The sequence below is a fragment of the Asterias amurensis genome, chromosome 3 (genome assembly GCF_032118995.1).
Source record: "Asterias amurensis chromosome 3, ASM3211899v1".
Classification (NCBI taxonomy): domain Eukaryota; kingdom Metazoa; phylum Echinodermata; class Asteroidea; order Forcipulatida; family Asteriidae; genus Asterias; species Asterias amurensis.
The window spans coordinates 8,503,836-8,516,223 of NC_092650.1; the positions used below are offsets into that span (position 1 = coordinate 8,503,836).

General features: G+C 37.6%; 1 protein-coding gene across 1 annotated transcript; it reads right to left on the minus strand.

The window, feature by feature from the left end:
* Positions 1–201: 201 nt before the first annotated feature.
* Positions 202–12,148, minus strand: LOC139935180 (uncharacterized). The gene is made up of 11 exons (XM_071929652.1): positions 11,884–12,148; positions 10,214–10,293; positions 8,608–8,902; positions 8,047–8,337; positions 6,626–7,789; positions 6,112–6,161; positions 5,645–5,801; positions 5,293–5,342; positions 3,971–4,229; positions 3,370–3,839; positions 202–3,070 (listed from the first exon to the last, which is right to left on the minus strand). The coding sequence occupies exons 1-11, from the start codon at positions 11,918–11,920 to the stop codon at positions 1,409–1,411; spliced, it is 4,515 nt and encodes a 1,504-aa protein (XP_071785753.1). The 5' UTR covers positions 11,921–12,148; the 3' UTR covers positions 202–1,408.
* Positions 12,149–12,388: the final 240 nt, after the last annotated feature.

Sequence of the window (12,388 nt, forward strand, 5' to 3'; positions counted from 1 at the left end):
GGTTTTTTTATCAAGTAAGAAATGTCATGCTAAGCAAATTTTCGTGCTTACAGGCTTTATGAAACTGGGCCCTGGATTGAGCACAATTGTCTTTTTGCCAGGTGTTTGGGGAAAGGGTCACTTAACAATACAAAGTAAGATGAAATGGAAACAAGCAGTTATTTTGTATATAATTTGTTTTATTAATAACAAACATGATGAGGTTTTTAATGGAATAAGTTGATTGTTCTGGTTAACTTTTTTTTCTAAAATAATTAGAGCGTTTATACTGGTACATGATACAAAACCAAAGTGTTTTCATTGTAACTGTGAAGTTTCTTTTCTTGAATGAATATTACATGACTCCGTTTACTTGGTGATATAAATTAAGTCTTAGTTTTGATAAAAGTGTCAGAATTTTTTATTTTACTTTTCTTTTTTCAAATTAAAGATATACTATTTGGCTTTCTTGGTCTAGATTACATTGAGTTCATATTGTTTTGCAGTTGTTGACAAAAAGCCGTAAATATAGGCTTCGTAAATTACGAGTAAGAATTTTTTCTTTTTATTATTATATCGCAACTATGACAACCAATTGAGCTCAAACTTTCACAGGTTTGTTATTTTGTAGTGTCCAAGGCCTTTAAAAAAGCTGTCCAATTGTAGGCTAAAAATAAATGCGCAGGTTACTTTGAGACATGATATCCCATTGGTAAAAAGTGCCATTAAAAAAGGCTTCCAAATAAGTTTCTTGAAATTTTTGTATCATAAATAATTATGGTATTAGAAAATACTTCTGATGTTTAGGATAACATGATTTTACGTCAAGTGTCATAACTTAACTGTTTTTTAACATAATGTTTTTTCCTTGAAAAAATGTTTTAGAAGTAAGAGAATATCTTTCCCTGTTTTTGATAAACATTAAGCAACAGTTTTAAAGTTTTTATTTAAAAACATAATTTTTTTTTTAACTTTTTTATATTCATTCTTTATAAACTACTGGCAAGTTGATGGTTCCATACATAATTATAATCCAATAGCAATTTAGTATCTACTCCAGTTGTTGATGAATTAACTCACACGATTTCTGTTTCTGAGTTACAATTGGATCCTAAAAATATATGTCTACTGTTCCACTACATCCCCAAAAATATATTGGGGACGATAACAACAATTTTGCAAATTAGATCCTTACATTATTTTTGTATCTTGCCCAAATTGTTGAATCTTTAAGTTTTCTTGAAGTTTTCAGAAAAAGAGTTGTTTCAGTCACTCTTGGCTCTATGGTGTGAAGGAAGGAACATGTTATTTGAAATATTAGCTGATCAACAACAGTTCTTTGTAATTAATAATATGAACTCTACCTGCACTCCCAGTCAAGTGCTTCCCAACTTAATCTCAATAACTGGAACATTCTTTGTAGAATGAATTAAAGCATGGTTGCCTCGAGGGAGAGGAAAAAGTACAATATACAAAGACCAAAGAGCACCGACAGGCAGTCCATGAATTCTGGTGCAGTGTTGGTCCCTGTCTGATGAGAAGCAGGTCTCTGCTGGCTGGTCTCTTGGCTACTTCTTGCTAGTTGATAACCTAGTGTTCTGATAGGGAAGCTGGTGTTGTCTGTAGATTCATCATATGAATCTTTCGTCTTACTAGCTCCATCTTGGAGTATGTCACAAGATCCATTTTCACCATCTCCCGTAGACTCCATGTTGTCACGAGGATGATCACGGCAAAATTTGTCGAATGGTACCTTATCAAGTAGCTGGTTGATTCTAGCTTCTAAATTACTGAATTTTCTGACCAGTACGCCAATGTCATATTTCACTTCAGAATCTGAATCTTTCCTCTTCTTAGCTCCATCTTGGAGTTTATTGCAAGGTCCATGTTCACCATCTCCCATGGATTCCAACTTACTGCAAGGGCAGTCATGGCTTTCCTTATTAAAGGGTAGCTGCTTAATCAGCTTGGATCTTCCTGCTGGTTGAAGTCTGCTTTCTTCCAAGAGGCCAATATCATCTGTTGATCCATCATTTGAGATTATCTTCTCAGTTACTCCACCTTGGAGTTTATTGCAAGGTCCATGTTCACCATCTCCCATGGATTCCATCTTGCTAGGAGGATAGTCTTGGATTTCCCTATCAAAGGGTACCTGCTCAATCAGCTTGGATCTTCCTGCTGGTTGAAGTCTGCTTTCAACCAAGAGGGCAATATCATCTGTTGATCCATCATTTGAGATTATCTTCTCAGTTACTCCACCTTGGAGTTTATTGCAAGGTCCATGTTCACCATCTCCCATGGATTCCATCTTTCTAGGAGGGTAGTCTTGGCTTTCCTTATCGAAGGGTACCTGCTCAATCAGCTTGGACCTTCCTGCTGGTTGATGTCTGCTCTCATTCAAGAAGCCTGTATCATCTGTTGATCCTGCATCTGAGATTATCTTCTCAGTTACTCCTTCTTTGAGTTTATTACAGGGTCCATGTTCACCATCTCCCATGAATTCCATCTTTCTAGGAGGGTATTCTTGGTTTTCCTTATCAAAGGGTACCTGGTGCTTAATCAACTTTGATCTTCCTGCTGGTTGAAGTCTGCTTTCAACCAAGAGGGCAATATCATTGGTTGATCCATCATCTAAGATTATCTTGGATCTTCCTGCTGGTTGAAGTCTGCTTTCAACCAAGAGGGCAATATCATCTGTTGATCCATCATCTAAGATTATCTGCTTAGATGCTCCATCTTGGAGTTTATTGCAAGGTCCATGTTCACCATCTCCCATGGATTCCATCTTGCTAGGAGGGTAGTCTTGGCTTTCCTTATCAAAGGGTACCTGCTTAATCAACTTTGACCTTACTGCTGGTTGAAGTCTGCTTTCAACCAAGAGGGCAATATCATCTGTTGATCCATCATCTGAGATTATCTCCTTAGTTACTCCATCTTGGAGTTTATTGCAAGGTCCATGTTCACCATCTCCCATGGATTCCATCCTTTCATGAGGATGGTCCTGGCAATCTCTGCCAGATTGGTCATCAGGGGCAGAGTAGAGGGATCTCACACGACCTTTTGTAGCTTCTCTCCTCATCTGAATTATCATCTGCTGGCAAAGATTTCCAAATATTGTCAGATCTAGACTTAACAAGCCTGGGATGTTCTCAAGCTAAATACATCTCATTAAAACAATCCCCATTGAGGGCAAATAAAAAATGTGTTCCAGCAAAAGTACTCAAGTACTGAAGACTTGTAATTAAGAGCAAAATATTAAAACAAACATTGATGCGAAGAAGATTCAACTTTTCGAAATGATCTATCAGTGACGAGAACCTGAAATAAAATGGGAGCCCCAAAAGTCTTGACCTATGCAAAATAGATCAATGCTCTTTTAATAACACTTACTTTATCATTTTGAGTTGTCATTTCAGGAGTTGAGAGAGCAGTTTTGATGATCGGAGTATCCTTAACATGCTCAAGAGACTCGGCAAATGTTGACTTCATAGCCCCGTTGTCCGATGCATTATTGACCAAAAAGGAAGACAATTTGCCAGCCACCTGTTGGGACTTTGTGACCAGTTCATTAATGTTGGTCAACAGGTCAGCAATTTCACTGACCATGTTAGTAGATTGCATGGTGAAGTCATTAGATTGGCTGAGAGCCAAGTCTTTAGTGATGGTTAAGGTCTTGTTAGCAGATACCACCTCAGGAGACTTGGAATTCTTGACAAGGTCACTAGACTGCACATCGATTTTAGGAGCCAGTTCTTGAGTCTGGTTAACAGAATCTGTAATCTCAGAGATGTAAGTCAGGTTGGACGATTGTGCCGACAGGGTTGCCATGGTGATACTTGGCGCATCCATCTGTTCAGAAGCTATGAAAATATCAAGAATGTAATTTTTAAACATATCTAGCTTTCATTTGTTATATTAAAATATTTTGGATCACTTATTGTTTTTAGAAACCCTTTTCTATTGATAAAACAACTCTGTCTGAAGTACTTACTGATTGATGAACAATCACTTTCTTCATCATCGGTGTCATTATCGGTGTTATCGGTGTCATCATCGGTGTCATCATCAGTGTCATCATCAGTGTCATCATCCGTGTCATCATCCATAAAGGAAATCATGGATTTCAAAGACTTATTAGCAGCCATGGTAACAAGATGTTCACTGTTATTTTGGTCCAGGATCTTAATGATATCATCCACATCATTATTCTTATCTTGATCCTGATCCTCAACATCCATCTTAGCAATTGACTGTGAAGGATAAGGACAATAATTTTTTGTGTGAGTGACATTTTTGTATGAATCTTTCAAAAGAATGAATGTTTAACCTCCTGACACCACTGATGATTGACAGTTGTACACTTCTCTGTCTGATAATCTTATTGCACAGCATGTTTTTATCTGGTTTCCTAGCCAGTGTCAAAGACGTCAGAATTTTGTTCCACAAAAGATTTAACAAGAAACGGCTTTAAATCTCATGTTTTTGCAAAGCATATTGAATAAATTCAAAAGGAAAACTGACCAGAGCAAGATTTGAACCAATGACCTTCAGATCCAGTGCTCTTCCAACTGAGCTGTCTGTAGCCCTATGTTGGTGCATGGTCTCCCTATTTTTTACAATATTTTTTATCAGAAGTGCCATTCAGAAGCTATACAACCATTAAATGATGTGATAGCCAGGGATCACACCCAAGTTTATGATACAACCTGGAAACTGGCAGTCAGGGAATCACATTATTAAGCTAGATAGCTCAGTTGGTATAGGGCGCCGTCACATTAAAGGGAAGGTACACGCTTGGTAATTGGTCAAAGACCAGTCTGTTCACTTGGTGTCCCATCATATGCATAACATATAAGCCTGTGAAAATTTGGGCTCAATCGGTCATCGGTGCGAGAAAATGATTAAAGAAAAAACACCCTTGAATTTGTATGCTTTCTGATAGAAATAAAAGACTTCTAGCTAGAAGTCTTTTATTATTTTAGTGAGAAATTACCTCTTTCTCAACAACTACTCTTCTTCAGAGGGAGTCGTTTCCCACAATGTTTTATACTATCAACAGCTCTCCAATGCTCGTTACAAAGTTAGTTTTTAAGTTAATATTTGTTTTGAGTAATTACCAAACATGTACCTTTCCTTTAATAAGGAGGTCATAGGTTCAAATCATAGTCTCGTAAATTTCTCTTTTTTTCATCCCCAAACAAAGTAAATAATTTAAATACTATTTTGGATGATGGGGTGACCAATATATATTCCAGGGATGAGAGCATCTTTGTGGACAAGAATCTTATTAAGATCAACTAAATTTAGACTCACTTCGTCTGGAATCAACTTGCTCTCCGTGGCTGCATTCATTCCCTCAGATTCTAGAATTAAAATAAATTATTAAAAAAAGAATAGTATCCCCAAAAATCCAAGAATTAAATTAGAAATGGTGTAAAAAAGAGAAACATAGAAACAGCACAATTTTTTACTGATACTGGTTTTTCCACTCGACTTCTCTGTAACAATGGTAGTTGAAATAATTGAAGATTGTTTTTTAGGTTTTAAACTTTCCAAAATATATCATTTGTTTGTAAAGACTGTAAATTTATGTCTCTCTGAAACTAAAAATTTACAAGGAAAGTACACTTTGCTAAAATTGATTTGATTTAGATTGGTTCCTTACTTGTTGAGGAAGATACAGTGTCTTTCTTAAGACTCTTCTGATCTGAGTCCATTGTTGACATGAAGGCATTGTAGGTAGCCAGGAATTGAATACGTTCTGCATTCATCTCATCAAGCTTCTTGATAACTGGATCCCAGTCATCTTCTGTCTCAATTTCCTACAAAGATTTAAAACAATTATTTATTGGGTTTCTTTCTTTTAACTCGTTCATGTCACCATTACAATCAAAACCCTTTGAACTAAGATCAATTCTACAGATACTTTACTCATACCGTGTCAACCAATGGGTACGCTGAAGAACCAGTAACAGCATTGCACAATAAACTGCCAAAACAGTATCGTAAATCAATACTTATATAAATGATGAACTTTAACAAGCATTTTAAACCATAAAAAGAATGCGCTGAATATTTACTCCATTCAAGATGTATTTGAATTTTATATTCAGTGGAGGTGAAACGACTTACAAGTTGTTCAATCCATTTGTTCATCCGTGATACATCAATATGGTGTGGGCCTGTAAAATAAAGCATTGCGGTGTTATTAAAAACATCTCTATGAATTCTGATTGTGTGTAGGCCTAATGGTCTTACTTAAAAAAGTTTAACAGAAAATACATGTATAAACCAGTTGACCCGTTTTGCTGAAATTGTTTTTACTTCAGAAATCTGTTACACAATTCATTAAAAAGTTAGGATCAAAAGATAGGAAAAGAGTTTTCACAGCAAAATTGAATTTAAAATGAAAGAGTAAAAACATTATTTAAACATTCAATAGAAAACAATTGGTTTGTTGATTTCCCGCAATCTTCAATCTGTTTTTTGTATAACGGAACTTTTTCACATTTGCTCATGTGCTTTTTTTTTTTGCTTTTTTTAAATAGTAAATATCTAATAAAATTTGTATGGGTATAATGGCTCTAGACAACCAACCTTGCAACAAATAAAAGTAGTCTTTTGAAATGTGTATATTAGTACGTACAAGGAAAGGTTGGAGGTTCTGGAATCTTCTTGTTCTCTTTCTCCACCAAGATTGAGACACAAGTTTCTTTGGCATCAGCTCCCTCTTCCTCCTCGGCTTTGACATCATCAGATTTAAAGTCTTCCCCACCGAGTTCTGCAGGCCCAATCATGTCCTCTATCAAGATGGAGGTAGCACAGTCTTTAGCCTCAGTTCCCTGGATATTGATCTTTTCTTCCTGGTTCTTGCAATCATCAGTGATGCTTTCAAGGTCCTCCGTAGCTTCAGCTAAGACGGATACAACCAGTCCATTGGTCTGCAGTTCTAGGATCTGGTCTTCCTGGTTCTTGCAATCATCAGTGATGCTTTCGAGGTCCTCCGTAGCTTCAGATAAGACGGATGCAACCAGTCCATTGGTCTGCAGTTCTAGGATCTGTTCTTCCTGGTTCTTGCAACCATCAGCAAAGCTTTTAAGGTCCTGCGTAGCTTCAACTAAGACGGATGCAACCAGTCCATTGGTCTGCAGTTCTAGGATCTGGTCTTCCTGGTTCTTGCAATCATCAGTGATGCTTTCGAGGTCCTCCGTTGCTTCAACTAAGACGGATGCAACCAGTCCATTTGTCTGCAGTTCTAGGATCTGGTCTTCCTGGTTTTTGCAATCTTCAGTGATGCTTTCGAGGTCCTCCGTTGCTTCAACTAAGACGGATGCAACCAGTCCATTGGTCTGCAGTTCTAGGATCTGTTCTTCCTGGTTCTTGCAATCATCAGTGATGCTTTTGAGGTCCTCCGTAGCTTCAGCTGAGACGGATGCAACCAGTCCATTGGTCTGTAGAACTAGGATCTCTTCTTCATGGTTCTTGCAATCATCAGTGATGCTTTTGAGGTCCTCCGTAGCTTCAGCTAAGACGGATGCAACCAGTCCATTGGTCTGAGGTTCTAGGATCTGGTCTTCCTGGTTCTTGCTGTCATCAGTGATGCTTTCGAGGTCCTTCACAGCTTGAACTAAGACAGATGCAACCAGTTCTTTGGACAGCAGCTTTACGGTCTCTGCCTCATCATCACATGAAGGCTTCTCCGTTACATCAGTTGAGATGGATTCAGTATTAAGGTCTTCATCGTCAAGTCCAAGTATCTCTTCCTTCTTGTTGTTTCCATTATCAGATTCAAGGTCCTTGTTACTGAGTTCTGCAGGCGAAACAGAAATCTTGGTATTAAATGCTCCATTGTAGACTATGGTTTCCTTGTCTCCCTGCCCAGTAGGCTACTTGTTTAGTTCAATGTTGAGAGGTCAATCATGTCGGCTTAATATGTCACATAGAGTGACAGACAAACAAAACAAAGTTCCGATGCAAGATTTTTATAATGTGTGTATAATGCACATCATATTTTAAAGCTGACTGAATTTATACATAAAACACATTTAGGATTTTGTTATGACTGACCTGACTGGATGTCCTTCAGCGCTTCTGCTAAGACAGATGCAACTAGTTCATTGGTCTGCAATGCTAGGATCTGTTCTTTCTGTTTTGTAAGGTCCTTCACAGCTTGAACTAAGACGGATGCAACCAGTTCTTTGGACAGCAGTTCTATGGTGTCTTCCTCATCATCACATGAAGGCTTCTCCATTACCTCAGTTGAGATGGATTCAGTATTAAGGTCTTCATCATCAAGTCCTTGTATCTCTTCCTCCTTGTTGTTTCCATTATCAGATTCAAGGTCCTTGTTACTGAGTTCTGCAGGCGAAAAAGAAATCTTGGTATTAAATGCTCCATTGTAGACTAGTTTCCTCGTCTCCCTGGCCAGTATTTGCTTGGTTCAGTGTTGAGAGGCCAATCAAGCTGGCTTACTTGCATATCAGTGGTCACACAGAGTGACAGGCAAACACAACTAATTTCTGATGCAAGAATTAGATCATTTGTGTATTTTAAATGTACTCGGTTTTTTTAAACTGACTGAAGTTATTTATCAAATACATTATTAATAAGGATTTATTTATGACTGACCTGAATGGATGTCAACAATGGCGACACTGCCATCAATTTCAAGGTTGGTGCTTGAAATGGTGATCACTTTTTCTGACTGGATGTCAACTATGGCGACACTGCCATCAATTTCAAGGTTGGTGCTTGAAATGGTGATCACTTTTTCTGACTGGATGTCAACTATGGCGACACTGCCATCATTATCAAGGTTGGTGCTTGAAATGGTGATCACTTTTTCTGACTGGATGTCAACTATAGCAACATTGCCATCAATTTCAAGGTTGGTGCTTGAAATGGTGATTACTCTTTTCTTTGCCTGAAAATGTTTTATTAAAATCTTATCATTCAAAAAGTATGTTAGAACCATTTATGGATTAACTTAAATAGAAATGATACGAAACAAATGTCTCTTTAGCACTCAATTACTAGCACATGTAGGTGTTGCTAACATCAGGAAAGATGATGTATTATGTTAATTGCTTGACACAGATGTAACCATGCTTAACCAGATTGAAAACAAAAATTAACATCTGCTAAACAGGATAGTTTTCTAATCTGTTTTAATCGCAGATACTCCACACCATGGTATTCCAACAGGTCAGGGCTCGATTTTGGGATAGAATTCTACAAGACCTCATAGCTTGTAGTTCCAAACGAACAGAATCTTGAGTAAGAGCTTTTTACAGATTAATCAAATTTTCTTATTTGAGCAAACAATACTCAAAGGTTTATCTTATGATCTCTCGACATTTAAAAAAACAAATTTCTGTTGAAGATATTATCAATGAGATATAAATGATAAGCTTTACAGACCCAGGGGTAAAATCACTGGCCCCTTTGGTCTGTGGTCAAGTGTTTATTTCGACCCCTGCAGGTGCATGGAAAGTATGCCAGTTTGTTTCAGTTGTCAGTGAAGGGAAGAAGTGAGCCATTTTTTAAGTATTGAAGTTCCTGTGCTCCACATGCAACATAAAGCTATGAAAACATTTAGTGTTATTTCAGAATTTAGTTTATGTTGCTTTTATGCAATTAACAGCAATAAAAAGATAAAACCTTTCACTTCCATTTAAAGGCAGTGGACACTAGTGGTAATTACTCAAAATAATTATTAGCATAAAACCTTACTTGGTAACGAGTAATGGGGAGAGGTTGATGATATAAAACATTGTACAAAACGGCTCCCTCTGAAGTAGTGTAGTTTTTGAGAAAGAAGTAATTTTCCATGAATTTGATTTCGAGACGTTGAGTTTAGAATTTGAGGTCTCAAAATCAAGCATGTGAAAGCACACAACTTTGTGTGACAAGGGTGTTTTTCCTTTCGTTCTTGCAAATTAGACTACCGATTGAGCTCAAGTTTTCACAGGTTTGTTATTTTATGCCATACGTTGAGATGCACCAAGTGAGAAGACTGATCTTTGACAGTTACCAATAGTATCCACTGTCTTTAAAGGAATATTTTGAAGCAATTTAATTAAAGGGGATCCCCTGTCATGAAATGAAATGACTTTAATGTACAGCCACATGTCAATTTGTTGTGCGTTGCCGATTTTTCTTGTTTGTTGGCTGCTCAACAGACTGATATTTACTGTTGATTAATGAACAAATTACACTTCCACTTGGTACTTACCCAGAATCTGAACTTTGATCTTTTCTTCAGTTTCTTGCCTGGATTTTGGGGCATATCCACTGGCATACCAGTTAGTCGATCTTAGTTGAGTTAAAGACAAAGATTATGAATTAGATATGTGTTGAGGTTCATTCTTGAAGCTCATTGATGGATATTAATTTTAAACCAAGTGCCTACTACTACAACTACTACTAAAATTCACCCAATTGAAGGCAGTGCACACTGTTGGTAATTATATATGGCCTCAACATTATGACATATTTTTGTACCTTGTAGAAATGCCTAAAATACCAAACTTTTTGCATTTACAAGTGCATAATAGCGTGAAAACTGGTAAGTGGAGGATATATCGTAGCGTCATACGTTATCGACCCTCATATGTTTTCGGTCCCCAACTTTGATTCCTGTTTACCACGAAATTGTGCAAGCTGCACCGGTGACAGAAGCTATGCAGTTTACTCACGGTCTGTATTTTCATCAGGCTTAATCATGCTGAGAATAAAGTTTCCTGTCCTTGGTTATGCTCAAACAATTATAAAATGATTGACTTTTGGTACTAATCACTAGTGCATTATTATGCTAACATTCAAGAAGTGAGTCAAAGAAACATCATCCAACCTCGAAAGTTCAAAACAAAATTACTATTCTGCTTTAGTCACTAAATTGATCCCGTGAGGTGGTTACTATTTGGGATTCTGTGGTGCGCAAATGTGGGGAAAATATTAAAATATTTTAAGTGAAAATGACAACAATTATTTTTTTTATTTACTGCATAACTGTTATAAATTCCGATAAGAGCAATAAATATTAAGTCTACATTTAAGAGAAAGTATCACAGATTGGTTTCTTATCTCCTGAAACCAAACATTACTGGTCTGAAATGGGGGAAAGCGGATTGTTATGAAGTGTAAGTGCATCAAGGGGGGGGGGGTTTACTTTCATGCCTTATGATATCTCTGCTCTAGATTCTAATATAGTTAGTAGCCATAATGCCGTCAGCGTCAAGCTAGCACCGGATTCAGCACCGGATTCAGTGTCGCCTTTATTTTGGTTGTAACAGCCAGTCGGCTATTGTATGTTTTTAAAAAGGTTTTCAGATACAGTTTTACAGTATTAGGCCTGAAGATTGTGTAACAAGATAGCAATCAGGCCTAAAACTGTATCTGAAAACCTTTTTAAAAACATACAATAGCTGACTGGCTGTTACAAACAACCAAAAGAATTAATAAGGGTGACACTGAATCCGGTGCTAGCTTGACACTGGTCATAATGCCTTAGGACAAAAATGTAATTAAATTTGTTAAGTAGGCCTACTAATAGGCAGTTTCAGTGAATTTAAATGCAGGTGATTTTTTCTCTGGGTAAAAAAATAAATGTCTATTTAAAAAAATTTTTATATCGCAACAATTAAAAAATAATAATGACACTAAAGGCCGAGTTATAGTCGGTCGCGCGATGGTCGGGCGTCGGAAATCTTGACGCGCAATCATAAAAAGACGCGGTTTTTAGGCCTCAGTCTTAGGATTGCGCGCAAGATTTCCGTCGCGCGACCATCGCGCGACCGACTATAAACCGGCCTTTAACACTAACATAACAGTCGAGTAACATTGACATAACAGTAACACACCATTTTACGGAAAAGGGATGAGTGTGCATCCACTGTCACTTACCTAAAACACCGGTCTTCTTTGAGTGATGGCTTCCCATTGTTTTTATCTTGGGAAGCTCCAATCAAAAGCTGAAATTCTCATTTATTTCTCACCAAAATGAGACAATTTTTTATGAACGTCCACATCGTAAACGATCTCAAAAATCAACAATGGTTTGTGATCCGATTGGTGGAATGTTACCAGTATGCAAATTGTCTCTTCCTAGACGTTGTTGCTCACTTTTGAAGTGATAAAAACAAACGGATGGGTACCAATCTACTTGAACTCCGACCCACCTTTTCGTGGTTCTGTTACCATTGATCTCCATTACACACTCTGTGACGGAGATCAATGGTTGCTACGGCCCCCCTTCCTCCACCGCCGCCGGTCAAATAGCCTTTAGTCAAGATGCACGCGACACACCGGATAGCACGCACAGCACAAAAATGTAACGCACGGAAAAAGACTATCACCGCGAGCGGGCGGCGCGAAGCCATGAAGCGCCTTTACCAACTCGTTTTGGTGG